At 42.3% G+C, this 27,793-nt stretch overlaps 1 protein-coding gene across 1 annotated transcript in view; it reads left to right on the top strand.

Moving 5' to 3' along the window:
- The window catches only part of MYT1L (myelin transcription factor 1 like), a 226,371-nt gene extending 198,795 nt beyond the window's left edge, over window positions 1-27,576 (top strand). Inside the window, exons 15-16 of the mRNA XM_078773623.1 lie at window positions 24,347-24,475; window positions 24,637-27,576. Of these exons, the coding sequence (XP_078629749.1) occupies window positions 24,347-24,475; window positions 24,637-24,780 (273 nt within the window). The 3' untranslated portion in view covers window positions 24,781-27,576. The remainder of the gene's footprint in view (window positions 1-24,346; window positions 24,476-24,636) is intronic.
- Window positions 27,577-27,793: the final 217 nt, after the last annotated feature.

Here is a 27,793-nt window from a genome sequence, read left to right as displayed (position 1 = left end):
CTGTCTATTTGTCTGTTTGTCTGTCTGTTTGTGAACAGGATATCTCAAAACGTTGTGTATGGATTCGGACTAAATTTGGTGGAGAGGTTGGGTATGTGACAAGGATGAAATGATTAGATTTTGGCAAAAGATCCGGATTCAGATCTGGATCGGAGAATTTTTAAGTGATTCTTCACCATTGAGAGATATGGCAAAAAACGATAGCACATGATATCTCAAAAAATTGTGGACAAATTCGTACGAAACTTGGTGGATATATTCGTTGTGTGACACGGAAGAATTGATACAATTCTGGTGAAGTTGCGAATCCGGATCCGTATAAGTGAATTTTTAAAGTGATTCTTCACCATTGAGTTATAGGGCTAAAACCAATATATCGCACAATATCTCAAAAAATTATGAACCGATTCGGCCAAAATTTGGTGGACTGGTTGGGTGTGTGACAAGGGCGAATCAATTCCATTTTGGTGAAGATCCGAGTACGGATCCAGATACAATAATTTTAATATCTTTCAGTGATTCTTCACCATTGAGTGATAGGGTCAAAAGCGATATATAACATCATAAGTCAGGAGACGACGATGGTTCATGAGCGAGCGGTATTCAATGACAAAGGACGGACTATAACCGAAACAGGCCCGGACTGGGGGGTCGGGAGCCCACGTGGCAGGTGTCGGCCCCCGACATGCGCTGTACATGCCTATTTACAAAGGGCCCCAATGCGCTGCGTGCACAGTCCTTGAAGAGCCAGATGTACGTAATTGTGTGTGGTGCTGGCCGGGAAATGTCAAAACGAAGGTTACTGACCTTGAAATGAGATAGAAAATATTGTATAATCAGTTATGAGGTTAGTTAGCTACACAATACCGAAAATTCGGTTCGATTCCGACAACTTTGAAAATTTGACCTTTGTGACCTTCAAAGGTCAAAGGTCGAAGATTCTGAAATTTGTTGGAAAACTTTATTTCATGATGTATGTTGTAATATTAGGTCATGTACGACATTTCACCCTATCAGGAAGCGAACAATGTAATAAAATCATCAAAAATCGACTTTTCTAAATTCTGTGACCTTGTGACCTTGACCTTGGGGCGAAAATGAAAAATCGAGCTCCGTGGGGCTAAACACATGACATTGGCCTATTTGGCCTAACCAAATACCGAAACCCCTGTCAGATTCCACCAACTCCCTCGGAGAAGATGTAGCTTGAACTCGATTACCCCCTAAAAAGACATCTTTTTCGGGCGCCGCTCCTCCCACAATGGGCGCAATACGCCCACTAGGCAGGACACAACTAGATCATGATATCAACCTCCCACCCAAGTTTCATCAATATCGGATGATATCATCAGGTAGTTATGCTGCGGACAGACAGACAGACAGACACACACACCCATGACGAATATAGTGGTCACTCTGTTTGATAACTCGTGAACCAATATTTCAAAACGTTTTTGATGAGTTTCGACCAAATTTGGTGGATGAGTTGGTTAATGGGATACAAAATGCCAATCAGTGGGATACAAAACATAAACTTTTCAGCTTGGAGGGTGTATGCTCTCTACCAAGTGCCATTCTAGTTTTATTTCAATTGAATTATATACAGTACTTGAATACTGTAGAATATAAATTGCCTTTTTGGCACTTTCAAAATCCTTCCGTTTAACAGTACTTGGCCAAAATATTATGCCATATTTATCAATCCAATTTCCTGCTCACTCTCTTACCGTTGGCTCTCTTTCCGTGTTCCTTTTTCTCAAGACTGTGCAGGGTAAGGTCATCTATGAACTCTCGAGTATTCCATTCCTCAATTCTTCAATTCTTCACTCAACGATCTTTTTTCACTTTTCACGAGCACTGCATAAATTCTCCCTCCACTTCCATTTCACAACCTCGACTGATATTTTAATTATTAGAGTTTGAGAGTAACTTCAGTTCCTTTCCTTTTTTCATGTTAGTCGTGTAAGTTATTTAACTTACATTTGACAGTTAGTCTTTAGCAACATAACTATTCTGTGCAAGAAAGGTATGGACTATTTCATAGATAAGATGGCATTCATGGTAATAAATTGCTTATTCACATACTTTTTGAGAGTTGTTTAAATGAGTAATCACTGTACTACCCATAAATCACATGTAAGGTATCAATGCGTACCAAAGTACTGTTGTTCCTTTGTCAAATTATTTATTGCTATTTTTTAAATTTTGAATGTTTTAAAAATTGAACCTTGTATGAATTTTCTGAAAGGGTTAAAAATAGATTTTGGGAATTTCATCTTAATACAATTCAGTGTTAAATTGAATTTTTAAAATGCCCTTTCTAATGCAAGTTATTTAAACTTGAATCATTTAATACTTGGATTTGTTTACAATAGTAATTGACAAAATCCGACAGTACTGTCGGACCCCGCTATTCACGGGGGATACATTCCTGGAAAATCCGCGAATAGTGAACCCCCAAATAGCAGGGCATTGTTTCAATGGAAAAAGGGGGGATAGGTTCCAGATTCGTGAAAATTTCGCAAATAGAGAGGGCCAAACCGCGAATGGCGAGGCAAAATCTGTGAATGGCGAGGCAAAATCCACGAATGGTGAGGCAAATCCAGAGAATGTCGACGGTAATCTGCGAAGGTTGATGAAAATCCCACGAATGTATGCTGCGGCATTATTTCAATGCCCCTGAAAAGCCGCGAATTTGCGGAACACGGCCGCAAAAAGGGGGAAAAACCGTGATTTTACAAAACACGGCCGCGAATAGGGGGGAAAAACGTGATTTCGCAGAACACGGCTGCGAATAGTAAAAAGGCTGCGAATAGTAAAAAACCGCGAATTTGAAGGACACTTTTCCATGAATAGAGAAATAGGTCGCATTGTATCACCCGCAAATACGCAGAATCCGCGAATAGCGGAACCACGAATAGCGGGGTCCGACTGTATTGTGCAGAGGTAGCGCAGTTACTCTTAAACTATCCAGTTTGGGTTACATTCTCAGCCTACAAACGGTCTCATTGGTGCTTCGCAGACAGGGCGTTGCATCACAAATTGGAAAGATCCCATGTTGTCTTTCTGGGAGTTATCACTCTGTCCCCTTAAAAAATTACAAATTAATGTCATAGAAACTTCAGTCAAATGTCAGAGCTATCCAACCACTTCATTAAAGGCTTGAGCCAAGAGTATATGACGAACCACCAACGCCAACGTAATTGGAAATAGTATAAAGAGAGAGTAATAGACAAGATAGCTTGGAGGTGGCATTCTCACCTTTTATCTGCCTCATCTGAGTTACAGTCACAACCTCGTATATTCTAAGCCTATTGATGAGCAAGGAGGGCAGAGCATCAATGAGTACACAGTCAATAATTGCATGGGACATAAATTGAATATCCTGTATATGCTAGCATTGCACTGCCGAATGTTAAAGATCCCTCATTATCTTTCTAAAGGAATATGACATTTGGTGCTGGAATATTGACCAGAATTAAAATTCCTGCCTTCATCCCGCTACTACATATATATATATATATATATATATATATATATATATATATATATATATATATATATATATATATATATATATATATATATATATATATACATATATGTATATATATATATATATATATATATATATATATATATACATACATATACATACATATATATATATATATATATATATATATATTTATATATATATATATATATATATATATATATATATATATATATATATATATATATATATATATATATATATATATATATTGTTACGGACGCGGTTAAGAGATGTTATTTTACCGAGCGGTGGTATAACCGCGACCGAACAGTTATTCCCCGACTAGAACCCGATTCAACCCAAACGTTGGCCGTATCGCACCGCGGCTGCCCAATATGGAAAACTCTAAAGCGACCGAATACAAAGAGGAAGAAGACGTACAGAAGAGTAATTGGATTTATTATTTACACATATAAGCAGGAAGAATGCAATCACGTTTATTTACAGAAGATATTAGATACACAGTGCAACGCTAGCTTACCTACAGTCTTAATTAACCCAGGGACAGAACAAACAAGGACAGACTCATGCGGGGAATGATGATAGGACTGGCGGGAGATGGATGGCTGGCGGGATAGGGAGGTCCAACTGGTCCTGTAACCGATCGACTCGTTGGGCAGCCGCCGCTCCTTCGCGGCCCTGTTCCAAACTGCCGTCCAGGCCTCACGCTGCTGTGGCTGCAGTTTCGGTGGCTCCAGCTGCAGTAAGTGGTTTCGGTGGCTCGAGCTGCAGTAAATGCAGTTTCGGTGGCTCGAGCTGCAGTAAATGCAGTTTCGGTGGCTCGAGCTGCAGCTCAACTCTGGACTTCTCCTGGACTCAACTCAAAGCGCCTCTCTTGGACTCAACCCAAAGCGCCTCCCTTGGACTCAACCCAAAGCACCTCTCTTGGACTCAACCGCTTGGACTTCCTCTCGTCTCTCTGTAAAAGCTCATCTCTTTTGGAAACGCCATAGCTGCGTGTTATATAGGCCCCGCCCCTCAACCTTCGCGAACCTCCTCGATGTTTCTCTCCACACCCTCTCCAAGTCCAACCCCTTGTTCGTGGTTGGTTGAGTGGGGCTGACTCACTCCTCCCCTCTATGACGAGGTGGGGACCCGCCTTTCTTCCCCAACCCTGCCTCGTGGCCAATGGCGGCAATTGTTGGTTGGCAATGCGAATGGCAATTGACGAAAAGGGGGAATGGAAGTTTTGGGAGTGGGAATGAAGGGAATCTATTTATTTCACTGGTGCAATGGAGTATTTCAATTAATGGGAGACACAGCCTTACCCTAAAACACATAATAAGATATAACTATTGAACAGGGGTATTCTATGATTGGCTGTGGTGTGGATGCTTTATGGACTAATTATGGGACGCCCTTTGACCTTTACACAGCTCCGGAGGCAGGAGGCGCAGAATAAACAATATTCATCACCAATTTACCACAATACAACACAATCAAAAAAAATACAGTCCTCATATCCGCAACACTGCATCCTCCTCCTCTTAGGCACGTCCCGGGCCTACAACTTTTATTTAGTGCGACACGTAGGTGTAGTTCCCTCTACTTTTAACCTGACCCTGAGTGCGACAGTTTTAAAACATAAATAAATGTGTCCCGCTGCTCCATTGCACCCTGCCTAACAGACTTACGCCCACAGTTAACCGAATTGCGGAATGGTCTTCAAACTACACACTGACGGTGGGGAGAATTATTTACAATTGACGCTACTTTTATTTACAAAACTAACCCAGGACCTGTGATTGTTCTTTCTGGGGGGGAGACAGTCTGCTCTGCATCGACGCACCATGAAAGCACCTATAACGCACCAACACACCCTTACGCACCAATCGGTGCAGTCACCATTGTTCATCAGTGTTCAATGCATGAAAATAAACTCAACAACCCCTAACCCTGCAGGTGGTCTCTTGCTCTTCGGCTCCCTCTGCTGGCTATTATTATCTCTTCCAGTTGTTGTCATTTTTCTTTGCTTTCCTTACTGGCGGCCTATTTGTATTAAAACTTGCACCCAATGTGTCCTTTTTATTTTATTTTATTTATGGCCCACAGGGCCGACTACGTGTGGTTCACCTGTGGGGCATCGGTGCCCTGTGGCCAAGGTCCGCCAGCAAGATTTCGGGCCCTCATGGCCGGTTCCAGCAGAGGGGCCATGCCCCAACCCATGGGGTCCATAAGTGGTGCTCGGCCACAGACATGTGGTCCATCATGTGGTGCATCGATGCAGACAGCTGGTTCTGAGAGTTCCGGGCGCACAATGGCCGACTCACGCACCCTCCCCTCGGCGCCCAATGGCACACAGGTCATGTGGGAGACAAAAGGGGGAAGACAAATGAGCGAGGGGTAAGGTCACAAGGGTACACATCAACAAGGCAATGCATGGCGAAATGCGTACGGAGAGCGAAAGTGAGAAAAGCTCGTCCCTACCGTACGTCACCCCCCCTGTCACCTACACTACCCTTGCCCTTACCCCATTTTTACAAAATCTACACATTTACAAATTCGTCGCTACTGTCCCGTCTTCCCCATATTTCCCATACCAAATTCGTCACCACAATCCCTCTACTTCAAAATTTGCCATCACCAAATTCATCATCAATCCTTTTAAGGAGGAAGAGATGGAACATCAAGCACAATGTCACACCCACGTCATGATGCGTCTCACAATCCAAACATTTGCATCATAAATAATTAAACAACCTGGCATGGTGTGGAGTACCTGTCACCTCAGGTGAGTGGATGCAGATGGTGCGAGGAGACTTCATCCTAACTATTCTCTAAATGACATTAATACACGTTACACTACCCGGGGTCTTTCCCTGCCAATCCATTGGCCAACTTACACTATGGGTTCTAAAAACCAATTCCCATTGACCAAACTGTGGTGCTTCTCAATTTGGGGTCTCACTCCCCCGATTCATCTCCCGGTGCCCTTGCACAATTTCTGGGCTGTGACGTGTAGCTCTCCCAGCAGGTCTACCCACCTGCACACCTCCACCACTGCAGTTGCCACCCGAGCTTACCTAGCTCCTCACCCTAACCTATCTAATTGGGGAAGGCCCCTCCTGGCTCTGTCACCCCCTGGTGCCCTCTGGCACTGGGCTACCCGGGTCCGTCCTCCGGATCCTCGGGCCCCATCCACAACTACCGGCTCCCAGAGCCCAGCTGCGGCCTCACCTGGCCGACATCCTCACAGTAGTGGAGTGCCCAAACCAACTACACACACTAACAGGCTACACGCCCAGCCATTTCCACAACACTAATGCACCCATCCAAATACCATTCTCTCACCCGCACCACAAATGCCAATATCCAACCACAATTTACCTATACCTTCTAACTACTCTTTAAACTACCCTCCCCGGGTACTCGTGAAAGGGGTCCACTCTTCCCCCATCCACACCTTCGCACCATGCACACCACTCCGTACCACTTACTCCAACTCTCTCCACACCACTCATTCTCTGCTCCATATATTCCACACTCCATGTCTTCCACACAACCATTTATTCCATACACCTGTTCCTCATACCTGTTGTTGCACACCTGTGCACTCACACCTGGTGCCACCTGCACCCTCCTTCTCCCTGGACCATTTGGTCAACACAACACACATCACCATCACCATCACTCAAACACTGCTCCACACACCTGTCCAGTTGCACACCTGTGCAATCACACCTGGTCAATCACACCTGTTCACAATACACTTCTATACACCTCCAACACTCACACGGCATCATCTCATCTAACTACTCCCCTCTGAAACTTGCGCTTCCCAGTCGCCCCTTTAAACTATTGCGCTCCCTTGTCATTATAATCCACACTAATCTACCTGCGTCCCCACTACAGGTATCCTTGTCACTAACTAATCTTAACGTTGCCTAATGTCATCTTCTAGGGCCCTACACATTATCCAAACCCACCCGGGCTAGTTTTCACTGCCATAAACCCCATAAGCTAGTGCTCCTTTGCCCCCCTCTGTGAGGGATGGTGGATCGGCCATCCCTTCACATGGGGCATCTCCCACTATAAATTTTGCTTACCAAATTCCAACCAATCAAAAATTTCCAATCACTCTACCAATCCTATTCACTTTTCTAAATTTCGTATCAAAACACTATCACTATCACCATCATCACAGTCCACTATATCCTAGCCTCGGTGCGTCGTGACATCATTAAACTCGGCTTCGCAAAGCCGAGCAATGAATTCGGGTGGTTTGGTTGCCTGCAGGTTGAATCCGTCCGGCTTTCGGTTCAAGGGAGGTGGTTTGGTTGGGCCGAGATTCCACGCACCATCTCGGTGCGGCACCTTGCGGTCCCGGGCCTGATGGCTCAATCTCCCCCGGTCGGAACCCCGTCCCCGCGAGGGGGCACCGTGCCGCTTCCTCCCACTCGCCCTTGAACCGGACCGGTCGCCTCGCCCGACAAGGCCCGGACTCGACCGTGCGGGGCGGGGCCAAGCCCGAATCGGTAACGACGCTTCGAAGAGAAGCGACGCAGCATCGATCCGCGCCGGGCCTCGCACCCAACAAAGCACCCCGCGCCCCGAGTGCTCGCATCGGCTATCCGTCGCCCTAACCGCTAACCCGGTTACCGTCGATGCTTCACCGGCATGCTCACACGCATACGCTACCCCTTTCACCCTCACAAAACCCGGCATTCCAACGCCGTCCGTACATTCCACCAACGCTCTCCCTGTTACACACCACACCTCTCGCGCACACTCTTGCGCACACCTCGGTCCACACCTCTCCTCCGTTACGTCCTCCGTAACACTCACCATGGGCGTGCACTCTGGCATCCACCCACTAACGCACTCACATGGGCTCTCCCACACTCGCGCTACCACCAACTCAGGTGTGCTTCCTCGCACACCCTCAACCATTCCAAGCATGCATTCTCGCACCCGCTCCACCACCAACTCACTCTCCGGGTCACTCTCACCCTCACACGTACACTCCGTACACCCCGACGTGCATTCTCGCTCGCACTCGGTTTCACTCCCACACTTTATAACACACCCACTCGCCGGCGCACACTTTTTTTTCACACGCGTGCCATTTCCACTCACACGGGACCCTTCACCAACGCCCGGGTGCCATATCGATCCCAATCGCGCAACAATTCTTTTGTCGCCAAACATCCTCCTGCAAAATCTACCCGCACAATATACAGCACGACTCACCTGGTGGATCCTTTTCTCCACGTGAACCTGCAAACTTCCATTTGGATTAGCGAGTACATCATCATGATTTGAGCAGGGACCTTGTACATATTCCATTTCTTCCTCCCGCCGCGAGTGGTTTTCTAAGTCCCCGGTCTCTTCAATTTCAATGCCCACTTCCACTTTTTCTTTACTCACCTCGACGACCGTTGGTTTTAATAAAATTCCCTCTACCTCATCGGTCGCCGGCTTTTCCAAACACCGTGTCGCAATTTCTACCCCCGTCATTGTACCCGCGCTTTCCTCCGCTTCGCTCAACCAGCGCTTCTCGACCCGCGTTACCTCCTCGTGCACCCCTGGGACCCTTTCGCCCAACTTGCGGTCTCTGTCCCTCTGCTCCCTTTCCTCTCTATCGGCCCTCATTCCGTTCGTTGTTGCTTCAATTTGGTTTCCCCATTGTTCCATTCTGGCTTCCATTTTGTTTAACAATCGCTCACTGTTAGCCCTCCTTTCGTCCCTTTTTACTCCCAATTGCTCACTCTGAGCCCTCATTTGCTCACTCTGAGCATCCATCCGGTTCCTCATTTTGGCTTCCAATTGCTCACTATTCTTTCTCAGCATCTCGGCGAATTGCGCCATGAAGTCCCCCACATCAAAGCCCGCTGCTACGGTCACGGGCGCGGCAAAATTTGGTGCCGCTGTAACCGCGTGCGCATAGGCGCCATTTTGCGCGCCTGAAACCTCGTGCGCGAGAGCGCCATTTTGCGCGTCTGATACTCCCTCAACCACATTGCCAATGTTCTCCTCTACTTCGTCCCTCTGATCCTGGGTTACTCCTAACCCCTCCTCTAGCTCACCCACCGGCATCCGATCGCCTTGACCAGCCATGGCGCGATTTCAAAATTCGGGTTTTCCTTTAAAAATAAAACAATTTCCAGCTGCTTGTAATTTTGAGCGCGTTAAGCGCGCTTCGGGCCTCGTATCTCACTCCCGGACACCAATTGTTACGGACGCAGTTAAGAGATGTTATTTTACCAAGCGGTGGTATAACCGCGACCGAACAGTTATTCCCCGACTAGAACCCGATTCAACCCAAACGTTGGCCGTATCGCACCGCGGCTGCCCAATATGGAAAACTCTAAAGCGACCGAATACAAAGAGGAAGAAGACGTACAGAAGAGTAATTGGATTTATTATTTACACATATAAGCAGGAAGAAAGCAATCACGTTTATTTACAGAAGATATTAGATACACAGTGCAACGCTAGCTTACCTACAGTCTTAATTAACCCAGGGACAGAACAAACAAGGACAGACTCACGCGGGGAATGATGATAGGACTGGCGGGAGATGGATGGCTAGCGGGATAGGGAGGTCCAACTGGTCCTGTAACCGATCGACTCGTTGGGCAGCCGCCGCTCCTTCGCGGCCCTGTTCCAAACTGCCGTCCAGGCCTCACGCTGCTGTGGCTGCAGTTTCGGTGGCTCCAGCTGCAGTAAGTGCAGTTTCGGTGGCTCGAGCTGCAGTAAATGCAGTTTCGGTGGCTCGAGCTGCAGTAAATGCAGTTTCGGTGGCTCGAGCTGCAGCTCAACTCTGGACTTCTCCCGGACTCAACTCAAAGCGCCTCTCTTGGACTCAACCCAAAGCGCCTCCCTTGGACTCAACCCAAAGCACCTCTCTTGGACTCAACCGCTTGGACTTCCTCTCGTCTCTCTGTAAAAGCTCATCTCTTTTGGAAACGCCCTAGCTGCGGGTTATATAGGCCCCGCCCCTCAACCTTCGCGAACCTCCTCGATGTTTCTCTCCACACCCTCTCCAAGTCCAACCCCTTGTTCGTGGTTGGTTGAGTGGGGCTGACTCACTCCTCCCCTCTATGACGAGGTGGGGACCCGCCTTTCTTCCCCAACCCTGCCTCGTGGCCAATGGCGGCAATTGTTGGTTGGCAATGCGAATGGCAATTGACGAAAAGGGGGAATGGAAGTTTTGGGAGTGGGAATGAAGGGAATCTATTTCTTTCACTGGTGCAATGGAGTATTTCAATTAATGGGAGACACAGCCTTACCCTAAAACACATAATAAGATATAACTATTGAACAGGGGTATTCTATGATTGGCTGTGGTGTGGATGCTTTATGGACTAATTATGGGACGCCCTTTGACCTTTACACAGCTCCGGAGGCAGGAGGCGCAGAATAAACAATATTCATCACCAATTTACCACAATACAACACAATCAAAAAAAATACAGTCCTCATATCCGCAACAATATATATATATATATATATATATATATATATATATATATATATATATATATAGATATATATATATATATATATATATATATATATATATATATATACACACACACACACACACACAAATTCACTATATACAAAGGAGAAATCAGGTGCAGGATATGCATTAATAACCAAAAGTAATTGTCACAGCATGACAATAGTGGAAATGGGCACTTATACAGTGCGTATAAAAAAAAAGGTAATCCGAATTCAAGGGGTTAATATGCAAAGGTTATTTCGTTTTACAAATTTACATGTGGTTTACCAATTATGAGGAGATCCTCAGCTTTCCATTGATGCCTTTCATGCATCATTGCTGTCACACATGACCAAGTACATGTTCATTGAAAATGACAAGTTCAAATCGCATTTTTACAAGTTTGGCTAATCAGTGCAAGACAGTTTTAAATGGACGCATTACTTGTCGACTGCCAAGTTGATTATGTAAAATTGTTAAGATGGTCTGGTAATCGTCGGTTGCATCATCCTTTGTTTAAGATGGGTATTTAAGATGGGCCTACAGTGTATGGGTTTAGAGACAGTCTGAGTCATTGAAAAGATGGTTCAACTTACAACTGAACAGCGGACCTTCGTGGTTACAACCTTTCACCAAACTGGAAGTTTGCAGCGAACTCGTGATGCGTTCAGGGAAGGTTTCCCAGAACGGGAGCGTCCAGCAGCCAAAACCATCTGGGCGAATTTTAGAAAATACCAAGAGCATGGCACTAGCCTCAACCGCAACACGGATAATTCTGGTAGGAGGCGCACTGGGCGATCGGAAATGAACATTGCAGCAGTAAGGCAGCAAGTTTTGGAGCATCCTTGGGATACCATCGCAAGAAAAAATGGGACAGGATTGCCTTAGGCAACATTCAACCGAATCACAAGACTGGACCTCCACCAACATCCATATCGGATTCACATCCGGCATCAACTTACGCCAGGGAATTTTGCCAGGAGGCTGGTGCTTGCCAGATGGTTGATAGCACGTTGCGAAGCAGATGTCAATTTCCTGCGGTATCTCATTATCGGCAACGAAGCTGCTTTCGCCATGGACGGCAAGATCAATACCCATAATGTTCTTGAATATGCACCGACAGGACAACCCCCGGAATTTAATTTTGACACCAACATGAATCGACAAAAGTGGACTGTTTGGTTGGGACTTTGTGGAAGTGGTCAGGTGATCGGACCATTTTTCTTTCAAAGGAATGTCAATGGTAACAGGTATCTGCAGATGATCAATGATTAAGTTTTACCGCAGCTGGAGGAGAACTTTGATCGACAGGTTCGTGGTGTCTTCAGATATCTCTGGTGGGCCCAAGACGGCGCCCCAGCACATTGTCTGATTGCTGTCCAAGATCGACTGAGGGAACTCTTTGGAGACCGAGTCATCGCCCTCAACCATGCAGTGGAATGGCCGCCAAGATCACCTGACCTCACACCATGTGATTATTTCCTTTGGGGACATTTAAAGAACAAGGTGTTCGTAACTCCTCCCCGTGATCTTGACGAATTGCAGGGCCATATTCGACATGAAGTGGATGCTATGCGCAATGACCCGGCTATGGTGAGATGAGCAGTTCAGGGCATGCACTGCCGCTGTGAGCTTTGTGTTGAAAGGGGAGGTGGACATGTTGGAAGTGTGGGTGCATAAAGGCCAATCATTCCTGAGAAAAGTTCACATCTGACGTTCATTTTGCACTAATTATCCTGACTTGAATCGATTAGCCAAACTTGTAAAAATGCGATTTGAACTTGTCATTTTCAATGAACATGTACTCGGCCATGTGTGACAGCAATGATGCATGGAAGGTATCAATGGAAAGCAGAGGATCTCCTCTTAATTAGTAAACCACATGTAAATTGTCAAAATAAATAACCTTTGTATATTAACCCCTTGAATTCGGATTACCTTTTTTTTTGATACGCACTGTAGTGTGAGATTTTTTTTTTACACACAAAAACACCCCAAAAGTAGTTGAGGGAAACAATAGAGGGAGATTTGGATAACCAAAGAGTAAATTATTTAATCACGAGAGGCATTTGGTCTGCTTTAGTTTCGAAAGGAGGAGAGTCACACTTGCGTCATGTTCAGTACAACGGTACAACAATTTCCTATATTCCTAACTGTGTAAAGGATATTAGCAGATGTTGAAGTCATCACATCAGGATATATTGTAATTTTATTGTAAAAAAACATTGTTGTTATTTTAAAAATTCCTCATTTATTATTCATTGTCATCTGATGTCCTTTATTCCTGCAAAGCTTCATTAATGTCTCAACGTTATTGTCCTGCATATGTTAACGCATTTTCCTGAGAGTATATTGGTGACAGCTAAAGTATCAAATGACAGCACACCAAGCGTTAACTACAAAAAAAGTTTCCAGTTGTTTTAATGACCTGTAAACACAGTTGGCATTGCTAAACAACATTGTTTTACCATATAGATAAAACTTCTGATGTTTGATGAAGGATGTAGTTTAACTTAACACCCAGAACATCTGCCAAAGCGTTCAAAATTGTGTGACGATTCTAAGTAACGATTGGTTTATTTATTTTTTCAAACCAGGATGTTCCAGTCTCTTGTGACATAGATCTGGAGACATTGCAGGCCGTGGAAAGGTTTTAATGTCATTCGTCTTGAAAAGAGCTCTCGCCAGTATAGCTCAGTGCAAATTCACGTTCTCATTCTGGGAAATAAATTGTTGATGGAAACAGGACTTTTTTTCGGCCAACATGTACCGAATTATGCTGTGCCCGTAAAATACAGCATTGGAAATACAGCATTGGAAATACAGCATTGGAAATACAGCATTGGAAATACAGCATTGGAAATACAGCATTGGTATCGTGATAATTCATCTTGGAATATGTCGCATACAAATGATCATCTGTCGCATACAAACTTTCCACCCTACATCTACCTGCGCTTGGATTCACCTTTCTCAGGCTGGTGCATTCACGGTGTGGGAAATGTTCGACTTTGAGTTACACCCCCCCACCCCCCCCCCCCTCCATATCCTTGATTAGCTTTGAATAAAAAATAATAACTTGATTTACCTGTCTAGCAGGTATGTTATGGTAATCTCGTTTTCAAGAGTTTCCCTCCTGAAAGCTGTCTATTAAATCTGGCTGTGCCATCATGCACCTTATTCGTAAGTTAAGTAAACATCTCTGTACCCAATAGATGTTTCATAAAGTTATAATTTGTAGTTTGATTTAATGATATTATACATTGAAAGGAATTATATGGAAGAAAAGTGTTTTCTTTTAAAAACTACAAAGACACTTGGTACAGCGCATACCTCCACCAGAATGAACAGTTTATGTTTTGTATCCACTGATAGGCCGGATCTGGATTCGGACCTAAATCAAAATCTAATCACCTTGTTCTTATCACCTAACCAACTTGTCCACCAAGTTTAGTCATAACTCGTCCACAACTTTTTAAAATATCATGCTGTATATCGCTTTTTGTCCGATATCTCAATGGTGAAGAATCACTTTAAAAAATTCTCGTATCCGAATCCATATTCAGATCTTCACATAAATCAAATAGATTCGTCCTTGTCAGACACCCAAACGGTCCATCAAGTTTGGTCCAAATCCGTCCATAACTTTTTGAGATATCGTGCTATACATCAATCGGTTTTAGCCCTATCTATTATATGCACCACAACACTGATTACCGCAACATTTACATGCAGTATCGAGAACCCTGTAGGGTTTATGCTATGACAACTCGGTTTTAGCCCTATCTATTAGATACATATAAAAGGTGAAGAATCACTTTAAAAATTTTCGTATCCAGATCTTCACCAAAAATCTAAGCCATTCTTCCTTGTTACACACCCACCCTGTCCACCACGTTTCGTCTAAATCCGTCCACAACTTATTGAGATATCCTGCTAAAAATCGTTTTTGGCCCTGTCTTCGAATAGTGAAGAATCAATTAAAAAATTATACGAGCCGGATCCGGATACGGATCTTCACCAAAATCGAATAATTTCGTCCTTGTCACATACCCAACCTCTCCGCCAAATTCCGTCCGAATCCGTCCACATCTTTTTGAGATATCTTGTTCACAGACACACAAACAGATAGACAGACAAACAGACAGGGGTGGAAACGTAACCTCCATCCAGCTTCGGTGGCGGAGGTAATTAAAAAAAACAAAATTAACAAATATTAAAATAACATAAACTTGAAGTAATTGAAGATTTATAATTAAGGCGAATCAAATACTCTTGTGGTCTTTATTCAAAAATGGAGGCACCACAAATTAGTTTGGCTAATCGATAAAGCTAGGCATAGGTCTAATGTTTTGATGACCAAGTGTTCTTAATCCAGAACTGCACTAGCAATGTGTACCGATTGTTGAGTATCCTCCAATGGGGAGAATATGTACACATTACATGACTAGATATGCAGATGTTAAGACCTCACGTCGTTTTCATCATCTCCTTGCATGTGATATTGGGTGTGGTCAGGTATGTGTGTGGCCCATTTTTATATTTATTTATTTACATGCAGTGTCGAGAATCGTGGAGGAGCTAGAACACAGAATGGATAAGGACATAACAGAACATAAATAATAGTAGAAAGAGAGAGGGAATGTGGGGAAACTAAAAACAGAGTTCACGGACAAATTTGAGGGAGAATGGGAGAATTAAGGGTTGTGGACAATAATGAGGACGAGGGAAGGACACAGGGATACAGGATACTGCTTGAACAAGATGGATACAGCCGGAAACTCTCCATCACAGAAGTGGAAGTAAAAGTTGTAAACTCTTAAAGAGGTGCATCAAATATATTGGTTGTGCATGAGGGATGACCTTTACTATATTTTTTTACTTATATCTCAAGACAGAAAGGAAAGAAAGTTATCAATATTTTTATTCATTCATTATTTTTGCCCCAGTTGCCTGCACAGACTCAATGGGTTTATTAGAGTCACATTTCATGGCAAATCAGTCAAATTCATCCAATCACAAATTATTCTCCTATACTCTAGTTCTGATTGTCACATCAAAGTTAATACTGCACAAAAATGGCAGGCAAAAAGTTTGCAGAAATTATAGGAGTCGATAAACGGAATCAGACATCTTCTGTGCCCACCACATTTCCCAAATTGCAAATCCAGTTGAGCATCTTCGAGATGAGCTTGAACGGCATATTCATCATCACAGATCCGAGCTGCCTATCTCTCCATAGCAATTGCATGATATATTAATGAATGAATGGATTAACATAACTGGAGACAACTTCCAACTACCTGTAGGGTTTATGCTACTTTTATCAGGCTGTGATTCGAGCAAGTAGCAGAACAATCTGATATTATGCACAGATCCCAATCAAGAGACGTTACATATCACCCAAAAGAAAGTGCTTACAGACCAGTATGATTAATTAATGTGTGCATATTCTTGGTATTTGTTGTGGAAATATTGTCTTTGTTGTTTCTTTGTATGCATTGAGTGTTTAAAATGAACCAAACTGTAAATTAATACAACTCAGAATCTATAATAATAAAAGGCTGTGTGTGTGTGTGTGTGTGTGTGTGTGTGTGTGTGTCCGTGTCCTCCATAATCCCAGAACCATAAAACCTAGCGGGCCCAAACTTTACATGCATACGTCTCGACCTTTAAGGGATTGCATGAATGAAAACTGGGTGTTTGGGTGTGTTTTTGAAGATCATTTACGCTAACAGGCTTACCTTTAGTCAACCTGCATTCAGGTCGCTCAGGCTGGGGTCTTAATTCCACCATTTTGTCCGCTCAACTCATGTATGCCTTGTCCCAGAACAGGTCGGTTTCTGTACAATGAAGCTTCATATCTCCAAATGGTAATATAAATGATCTTCATTCCTATGAATCGCTGTATTCCTGTATACATCGCAATGCCAGTGTTCGTGCCTTTTTTTAAAATGTATGTGAAGCTCGAGAGTCTCTTCACCTGAACTGAATTTCAAAATTTTAACTGCCGAACAGCCCCAGGTGGTGCCTTGCCTTTGTTGTGCTATTTTATTTCCCCCCTTTTCGTGCGACCTGCTTTCATTACACGACCCGTCACCTCCACATCAATAGATATTAGATACTTAAAAAAAAAAAAAACATCCATCAATCTCGTGTTGGAGTTCCGACACGTTGGTTCGAGCTGTAAATTTCAAACTCAATTAGAAAACTTTTTATTCAAACTCGGAAAACATTACAGAAAAATTATCTGCTTCTGATCATTCTTCTACTTTAAATGAAAAAGCATTACAGAGAAACTCAGCCATGATAATTCTTCTTCTTCCAGAGAAACAGCATGAACAAAGCATTGGCACTTATTCTTCTTTGAAGAATGATGGAGAAACTCAGTTCTCATGAGATTGCCAAAACATCAACATCAAAAAAAAAAAAATTGTTATTCCCTGCATTTTTGGCAATATACACTGCCCAGATTTTCTTCAAACTCAAGAAGAACTATTTATTCAAACTCAGAAAACATTACGGAGAAACAATCTGCATGTAATAATAATAATAATAATAATTATTATTATTCAAACTCTCCCCAGTATCCTTCAATGGGGAGAATATGGAGACATTACATGACTATGTTGTGCAGATGTTAAGACCTCACGACGTTTTCATCATCTCCTTGCATGTGATATTGGGTGTGGTCAGGTCTGTGTGTGGGCCATTTTTACATTTATTTATTTACATGCAGTGTCGAGAATCGTGGAGGAGCTAGAACACAGAATGGATAAGGACATAACAGAACATAAATAATAGTAGAAAGAGAGAGGGTATGTGGGGAAACTAAAAGCGGAGTAGAAAGATAGTGCGGTGCCTGTGGTGCAACGTGCGGTGCCTCGAGCGTTGCCTCGCCTGCTAAAAATGTGCTATTTTATTTCCCCTTTTTGTGCCACCTGCTTTCATTATATGACCCATCACTTCCACATAAATATATGCATATAAAATAAGGTTCATTGGCCTTGTGTTTGAGTTCTGCCATGTTGGTCTAAGCACTCTAAGCTTTGAAAAGGATCAACTGACATTTTGTGCTCTGTGTGACTTGAAATATTTTTTTATTAAATTATGATAATTCCCACTTGAATTCCTCTTTGGAATTCAAGTGGGAAAAGTGGGCAAAGACCTCTGTTTGAGGGTAAACCTTTAGGATTGTAGTTTTGATGTACTTTATGAGTGTATCTATAGATTACCGCAACAAATTAACCAGCAGAATCAATGTCAAGGCTTCCGCAGCCGGGCTTGGATAATCCGTGAGGAAATTTATGAGTTATGAAGGCGAAATAACTGGGAAGATTACAATGATTAAAGCAATGATGGGACGAGTGAACTCCAAGCGCTCATCATCAAAAGCCTGATCTTCATAAGTACAAATCGCTAATTGCTTGCCAAGCCAGCCATAGTAATGCCCATGATTTTGGAATAACATGTTTGACGAGCACATGACGGTTGTGATGTTCGGGTGGCCACATTATTTTGGCCATGTCGTGTATATATATATTGGTATGTTTTGTGGTATGGATGAAATACCTTCATGAAGTTCATGACATTTAGGTTTAGAATGCTCCGTATGCCGTGAAGCCACCTCGATGTAAATTATGTTAGGCCGATTGTCTGGGTAAGATCGTATATGTGTCTCCATGTGAGGGGTGGAGCTATGCCAATTAGGTATGGCTTATGGATAAACCCCAATGTGTAATTGCCCTGTGATATTCCCTTCGTTGTTATTGCATCAAAAAGGGCCGCCACAATAACGACAACAATCGCACTGTAAATGGACTCATTCTCTCACAACGCCGTTAGGTCCGACAAACCCGGCACATTTGCCGATCGGCAAGGGAACGGCATCATCCGAACATTCCCGAATGGAGATTAGACTCCGACCCCGACGAATCGTGATGGGGAGGCCACACCCCGGCCTTCATGATTGAGTGGCGCTGGGTGATTGGACAGAGAGTGTGACGTCATCGTGGAGGGTTCGAGAGTGAAGGAAAAAAAAGACGCGGTCGCGCCATCTTGCTCTCCCAGCCTGCTTGGAGTTTGCAAAAAAGCACCTAAAGGACTCTCAGACTGTGAGAAACAAGATACTGTGGGCTTTCATGTGTCTTTCAGTGAGGAGAGGCTTCCGTCTGGTCACTCACTCTGCCATAAAGCCCAGATCGGTGGAGTGTTGCAGTGATGGTTGTCCTTCTGGAAGTTTCTCCCATCTCCACACAGGATCTCTGGAGCTCAGCCTGAGTGACCATCGGGTTCTTGGTCACCTCTATCAGGTGACCTTCTCCCCCGAAGGCCCTTCTCCCCCGATTGCTCAGTTTGGCCGGGCAACCAGCTCTAGGAAGAGTCCTGGTTGTTCCAAACTTCCTCCATTTAAGAATTATGGAGGCCACTGTGCTGTTGGGAACCTTTAATGCAGCAGAAATTTTTTTGTAGGCTTCCCCAGATCTGTGCCTCGACACAATCCTGTCTCTGAGCTCTGCAGGCATTTCCTTCGACCTCATGGCTTGGTTTTTGCTCTTGTTGCTGTGAGACCATGCATTGTCAGCTGTGAGACCTTATATAGACAGGTGTGTGCCTTTCCAAATCATGTCCAATCAATTGAATTTACCACAGGTGGACTGCAATCAAGGTGTAGAAACATCGCAAAGATGATCAAGAGAAATGGGAGGCACCTGAGCTAAATTTCAAGTGTCATAGCAAAGGGTATGAATACTTATGTCAATGTGATATTTCAGTTTTTTCTTTTTAATAAATTTGCAAAACTTTCTAAAATCCTGTTTTCTCTTTGTCATTATGGGGTATTGGGTGTAGATTTATGAGGGAAAAAAATGAATTTAAACGATTTCAGCATAAGGCTGCAACATAACAAAATGTGAAAAATGTGAAGGGGTCTGAATACTTTCTGAATGCACTATATATATTTTTTATATATATATATAGTGCATTGCAAAAAGCACCTAAAGGACTATATATATATATCTGTGCAGCGTCTGTCCTGTCCTGTGTTGTGTTGTCCTGTGTTGTCACTGAACTACTTTCTCAAACTTTTGTGAAATCGTACCAAACTTCTGGAATGCACATATCTCTCCCGTCGGTATGTCCAAAGGGTATTCTTTTTGAAAAACTTCCAATTTTCTTTTTTTTTTTGGAATTGTTTTTGGAAAATGTTTTTTTTTCAACTTCAATTGTTTATAAAATGTGATATCACGTATATTACAAATACATTTGTGCAAAATAATTGTTTGAATTATGATTGGTTTAAACCATGACAAAACGGCAACTCGGGTACAGTCATTTATCTATATATCTACACATCTGGGCAGTGTCTGCGTTGTCATTTAACGACTCCCTCAAACTTTTGTTTCCGTGGTTGGTGAGGTATTTTGAATTATGTGGTGGTGAGGTGTTTTTAAATGTCGTGGTGGTGAGGTGTTTTTAAATCACATGGTGGTGAGGTGTTTTGAATTAATTGGTGGTGAGGTATTTATAATTACGTGGTGGTGAGGTGTTTTTAAGTATGTGGTGGTGAGGTGTTTAGAATTAGTTGGTGATGAGGTGTTTTGAATTACTTGGTGGTGAGGTGTTTTTAAATGACGTGGTGGTGAGGTGTTTTTAATTTCGTGGCTGTGAGGTGTTTTTATTACGTGTTTTATGGCTGTGAGGTGTTTTTATTACGTGTTTTATGGTTGTGAGGTGTTTTTAATTTCGTGGTGGTGAGGTGTTTTTATTACGTGTTTTATGGCTGTGAGGTGTTTTTAATTTCGTGGTGGTGAGGTGTTTTTATTACGTGTTTTAAGGCTGTGAGGTGTTTTTAATTTCGTGGTGGTGAGGTGTTTTTATCAGGTGTTTTATGGCTGAGGTGTTTTTATCACGTGTTTTATGGCTGTGAGGTGTTTTTATTACGTGTTTTATGGCTGTGAGGTGTTTTTAATTTCGTGGTGGTGAGGTGTTTTTATAACGTGTTTTATGGCTGTGAGGTGTTTTTATTATGTGTTTGATGGCTGTGAGGTGTTTTCAATTTCGTGGTGGTGAGGTGTTTTTAATTTCGTGGTGGTGAGGTGTTTTTATAACGTGTTTTATGGCTGTGAGGTGTTTTTATTATGTGTTTGATGGCTGTGAGGTGTTTTCAATTTCGTGGTGGTGAGGTGTTTTTATAACGTGTTTTATGGCTGTGAGGTGTTTTTATTACGTGTTTTATGGCTGTGAGGTGTTTTCAATTTCGTGGTGGTGAGGTGTTTTTATAACGTGTTTTATGGCTGTGAGGTGTTTTTATTATGTGTTTGATGGCTGTGAGGTGTTTTCAATTTCGTGGTGGTGAGGTGTTTTTATAACGTGTTTTATGGCTGTGAGGTGTTTTTATTATGTGTTTGATGGCTGTGAGGTGTTTTCAATTTCGTGGTGGTGAGGTGTTTTTATAACGTGTTTTATGGCTGTGAGGTGTTTTCAATTTCGTGGTGGTGAGGTGTTTTCAATTTCGTGGTGGTGAGGTGTTTTTAATTTCGTGGTGGTGAGGTGTTTTTATTATGTGTTTGATGGCTGTGAGGTGTTTTCAATTTCGTGGTGGTGAGGTGTTTTTAATTTCGTGGTGGTGAGGTGTTTTTATTACGTGTTTTATGGCTGTGAGGTGTTTTCAATTTCGTGGTGGTGAGGTGTTTTTAATTTCGTGGTGGTGAGGTGTTTTTATTATGTGTTTGATGGCTGTGAGGTGTTTTCAATTTCGTGGTGGTGAGGTGTTTTTAATTTCGTGGTGGTGAGGTGTTTTTATTACGTGTTTTATGGCTGTGAGGTGTTCTAAATTACTTGGTGGTGAGATGTTGTGAATTACTTGGTGGTTTAGGTGTTTTGAATTACGTGGTGAGGTGTAATCGTCCCAAACTTCCAGTCTGCACCTACCCCTCCCCAATGTATGTGCAGAGGGGTTCTTTCTTGAAAAAAAAACATTCAACCTAAATCTTCAACCTAAATTGCCTATAAAAATGTAATATCACAAACACAACAAATACATTTGTGCAAAGTAATTGTTTGTATTATGATTGGTGAAAATCATGACAACACAGCAACTCAGGTACAGTCATTAGCCTCAGTTAAAATAAGCCCGTTCCTCAGTATCGACGCGCAGCGAGCCGAGCCAAGCTAGTATATACATATATATACTGTATATATATATATATATAATATATATACTGTATATATATATATATATATATATATATATATATAATTACGATTAAAAAGTGATTTTTTTTTCTGAAAAGTACTATCGGTACTACTAAAAAAAATACTTATTGACTCAAGACATTTCAGCTTTTTCTTTCTAATGATTTGGTAAAAAATTTATATTAAAAAAATATAACACAAAAAACACAAAAAATTCACAAACCTCTTGTTGACCCTGAGAAGGTGTTCTTAGCACCACTTCATTTGAATCTTGGTTTGATGAAGAACTTTGTGAAGGCCGTGGATCAAGATGGTGCTGGCTTCCACTACTTGCTCATGAAGTTCCAAGGCATTGTATCTGAGGCCAAAGTAAAGGCGGGTGTTTTCAATGGTCCTCAGATTCGTCTTGTACTCACTAATCAGGACTTTGTAACGAGACTATCTGAGCTGGAAAGCGTTGCTTAGGATAGCTTTGTGGCTCTTGCTAACAATTATCTTGGAAATTTTCGAGCACCAAATTATAAAGAGCTTGTGGAGAAGATGTTGAAGAGTTACCAGGCGCTCGATGCTCGAATGTCACTCAAGATACATTTCTTCCATTCTCATCTGGACTTCTTTCCACAAAATCTTGGCGATGTCAGTGACGAACATGGAGAAAGGTTTCATCAGGAAATTGCCATCACGGACACTCGATATCAAGGCCGATTCAATCCAAACATGATGGCGACTACTGTTGGACTTTACAGCGTGAAAGTGATTGCTCCTTCATACCAAAAGTAAAGTTCAGAAGCACTTTTAATGTGATGCAAATAAAAACTTAAAGTTCATATTATTTTTTGTGATATTTATTTTATAAAGTTCATATTATTTTTGGAGATTTACATTTTTTTAATGTGATGTAAATAAAAACTTAAAGTTCATATTATTCTTTGTGATATTTTATAAAGTTCATATTATTTTTGGAGATTTACATTTTTTATGTGATGTAAATATAAACTTTAAGTTCATATTATTTTTTGTGATATTTTATAAAGTTCATATTATTTTTGGAGATTTACATTTTTTATGTGATGTAAATATAAACTTTAAGTTCATATTATTTTTGGAGATTTACATTTTTTATGTGATGTAAATATAAACTTTAAGTTCATATTATTTTTGGAGATTAAAATTTTTTATGTGATGTAAATATAAACTTTAAGTTCACAATATTTTTTGTGACAATAAATAGACTTATTGAGACTTAATCAAGAAATTCGCATGCTCTAAAGATTTTTTTCCACACTTATAATGTACTACGTCAAGGTTACGTGATAGCGAAATTTTAAGGTCAGATTCGGATTCGTGGGCACCAAATTAGTTAGAAACAGTTGAAAATAAGTCAGAACCAATTTGGCTGTTGACCAGTGTTATATATATATATATATACTGTATCTGTCAGCAATGGGTGTGGCTGAAACAGCCAAACCCACTAATTAGAAGGGGTGTCCGCATACTTTTGGTCATGTAATGTGTGTGTGTGTGTGTGTGTGTGTTACATAGTTATTATTAACATTACAATGAGGTTTCAAAGACATTGGACGAATGAGATGTCCACATTTGTTCACGAACTGCCAATGTTATTTTTTTATTTGTCAATATATAAGTACAATAATTTAGTCTACCACTACTTTAAAGCCCCCCAATTAAGTGCACTTCCTTGTGGAGTCAGGTGCAGGAGATAGATTGCTTCAAGTCTTTCACGAATCAGGTGGCCAGCCATAAAGTTTGACCGAAGGCGATTTAAGCAGGAATTTGTCATTTGTACAGGGTACCGTAGCATTGACATCCTTGCTCTTCATGAAAGACATTGTGGAATCTTTGACATCCAGTAGCTTGCAGACAGAACGCCTGGGCTAATGTGCATATGGGGAACAGCACATCCTTGCCTGCAAAGCACCAATCGAACAATTTATAGTCGGTTAGAGAATTGAACCAAGAATAGACAACTCAAAGGTAAATGTGCTACCTCTGTACCATCCGGTTTGACCCTAGTATGTGTAATTCTAAGAATTTCGTTTTCTTACGGTTGTGTTTTAAGCGCTATTTCCAGCGGATTTGTTTAGCCATCTCCAAACTATTTGCACCTCCTTTCTTCCCTCTAGCATCTCCCCAGCCTGGAGAGCAACATGAAGTCTGCGGAAGAAGAGAGCCTTGAAACAGGCGGCCAGGGCGAGAACCTGCTCCATGAACTTTCCAACCTCAGCCAAACACTTATCCACAGCCTGTCTTCGGTGCGTATGGCCATGAGAGGGCACCCGATCCGTGTGGACAGTCAATGTGTTTTGTCGAGGAGGGCATACCCAATACCCATGCATAGTCACTGCAGTTTCCACCGCTGATGCCACACGATATTTGACTCGCCCGTACCTGTCTGTGTCTTCTGTTCCATTAGCAGGATCCGCTCAACGAACAGAACTTCGACACGTACGTGAGCAAGCTGTCGGACATGTACAGCAACACGGAGCACTTGCAAAACTCGCAGAGCAACAGTCTGCTGGAGAGCTTGAAGCAAGCGGTGAAAGGCATCCAGGCATGACCACGCTGCAGTTGTGGACTATTCCCACCCTCATCTCCTTAATCCTGTCCCTGTGCTCCCTTACTCTCCACAACCAACTTCAATGATGGATGCAAAACCTGCCGCTCCTTTTTTGCCATCCCTGCTCCCCGGAATTTTTTTTAGGTGTCATTTGATTTCGTCTTCTCCGGACAAGAAGAGACCGTTCCAGCCTCACTAAGTTCGGCTGATTGTTAGTTTCAATTACAAGGCTTTTTAAATGTGTAGAATTTTAACTACACGATGGCATATTTGATACACACTATGTGGTATGTTTATAGCGTGGTTTTACAATGCTAAAATGAAAATGTCTGAGCATTCCTGATGGTGGGTTCGGAACGTCGTTGTTACAAGAGGCGGCAGCTTTGAAACGGCAAAAGAATCGAAGTAAATCTCCAGCAAGATAATCATTCCAGGCCAAAAGGGTCTGTTTTTCCCCCCTTATTTCATCAGCTGCGAATTCTGTCTTACCCTCTCTTACCAAAACGAGCCAGGATTACCTTCGGGACCCGTAATTGCACAGAGCTCACAAATGGCATTAGAGCTTGACATTTCGATGAAAATATCTTTTTAGATATTAGAGTACGATGCCATTGCAAAGTGCAAAACAGGTGCAATTGGCTAACTTCGAGTCGGACAAAGGAGCGGTTTTGGTAAGGGAAGGTTGGTGTCCCGTTAACACGAATATGAAGGAGTATTTTTTGAACCGGGGGTTTTTGTATTGTAATAAATTGTAGAGCACAGGGCGAACCTTTTTTTCAGAAAGCTACAATCATGTGAATATGTATTGGTGGCAGCACTTGAAGCTTGAATTTATTTTGTGAATATGTGCAAGCAGTTTGAATTAATGATCATTTGTATCCGCTGCATTGCTAAAAGGGCCTTAAAGTGCATATTTGCCGTATACTTGTGGTGTTTTTAAACAGGGTCAATGCTTTGCTATAAGGCGGTGGTTTTCATAGTGTGGTTAAGTTCGTTTTGCTCTTATATATATATATATATAAATATATATACCTTCGTCAATGCACTGCCTGTTGTATAAACAAAATGAAGGAGTCCAGAGCGAATTGGGTTATATTTTTATTTTTTATTTTTGGTTCTGGACTCCATGCGCAAATGGTTATGGGAGCAAAGAATCAATGTAACTTTGAATTAGGCGAAAGTAAGCGAGGAAAAGGTTTACGCATATAAATAACCGGTGAAAATGTTTAAAACTCCTTCTCTAGGTCTAAAGTTCATCGCGACGACGCTGCAATAGAGGGAAGGACGCTCCATAAGCACTTTATTTTTGTCGCGCTGCCAGCTAGGGCTCTTTTGCCCTTCAGGGCAGCCATGGAAAGGACCCGCTATGCCCAGATGTCATGTGCCGCCCTCTCCTCCAATATCCCCTCTTTTCCCACCCAGACCACCGTCATCCCGCCGTGACGCTTCCTAAGCTCGCCCACGTGTCCTCTTGTCACCTTTTCCCTTTCTGTCGCTCCCGCACGCCGCTCCAGTGCTTGTGTGTGGTTCCGTGTCCTGTGTGCCTTTTGGTCCTGCTTGGATCTATTCTGTGTTGACTGCTTGCTCTTCTTTCTTTCTTTCTCTCTCTCTCTCTCTCTCTATCTCTATCTCTATCTCTATCTCTATCTCTATCTCTATCTCTATCTCTTTATCTTTCTCTTTCCCACGGCTTGACACCCTCTTTGCCAGTGTTTGCATGCCGTTATACGTGCGTGTTTCCAAAGCGGGAATTTACTTTTTCTTACACAATTACAAAAGCCTCCCCCATGCAGGATCGACGGTTTAGTGAGGCCTCGGTTTGATAAGTCGATTTCAGATTTTTGTATTTTTTAAAAGCGCTCCGCGATCCAGGCCATAAACGTGACAGGTTATCGGGCCTAGTATTAACGAGTACTTTGGCAGTATGGCGCTCAGAAGGATTGGAAGCATTCCAGAAAACCGGGTCACGAGTTCACAATTCGCGTCAATAATATGTCCGAGGCGTTTGAGCGTGACGCTACAGGATCTAATTATATGTACATATACAGTACGCGTATAGGGACAATAAGCTCAAATAGCGAACCGGTCGTCCCAATGCTGCTCGCAATTCTCCGCAAGCATGCATGCTTCCGCTCCGCTCTCCGGTACACAAAGCCTGTCGCTTTCCTTCTGCCTGTCCAGAAGCACAAAGCGGGTGTCGATGTCCGTCGTTTCGCTCGAGAAAAATTAAAAAAGGGGGAAAAAAACTTTTCATTTGTTTTTGTTTTTTTGTTCACTTTTTGAGCGTTGTTTAGTCGAACTACATGAATTGAAGAGACACTGTAAAACTGTACATTTTAACTTATTGAATGGAATTTTATGGCTTATTTTGATTTTATTACAAGATGCACATCCTGTAATTATAACAGTCAAGTCCTGTGATATTTTGTGGTCATTATTTATTGTTTGGGTAATCCAAAACATTCTTTATTTTTGGTAAAGATGTGCTGTAATAAAAGTGTTTTATTCGAGATTAACTTTGGATTCCCACGTGGTACATGTGGAAATACATGAAGTGAATTAATAGAGAAAATGCTATTTATCGAAATATGAAAGGGTATAAATATTGTCACGCTTGACAAGCTAGACATTTGTTTAAAATGTTGCCAAGATGCAATTGTCTGTGTTGCAGCTGTCTTTGATGGTGTGTACTGTAGCATTATGTTTAGCAGCCACATGTCAATAGCGGTGGTTTGTGAGACATTGAATAAAGTCACATGAAGGCATCGCTGAAATAGTTTGAATACAATATCATTGAGAAACGGCGGTCTGTGAAAGCTTCTTTCGACAGCAGTTTCTTAAATTATTTTAGTTAAATTTGTTTTTAATTAATTATTTTTTGATTCGTTTTTAGTTTTTTTTAGTTAAATCAAGTTAAATTAGCTTGTTGTTGGTTAAAATTGAATCGCTCTCCCCCATCTCCCTCTCTAATCTCTCCCCCATCTCCCTCTCCTTTTCTTTATATGAAATCGAG

This window comes from Myxine glutinosa, chromosome 3 (assembly GCF_964187855.1).
Source record: "Myxine glutinosa chromosome 3, kmMyxGlut1.1, whole genome shotgun sequence".
Taxonomy (NCBI): Eukaryota; Metazoa; Chordata; class Myxini; order Myxiniformes; family Myxinidae; genus Myxine; species Myxine glutinosa.
The sequence above is the reverse complement of the archived record's forward strand: the minus strand, read 5'-3'. Positions and strand labels throughout refer to the sequence as shown.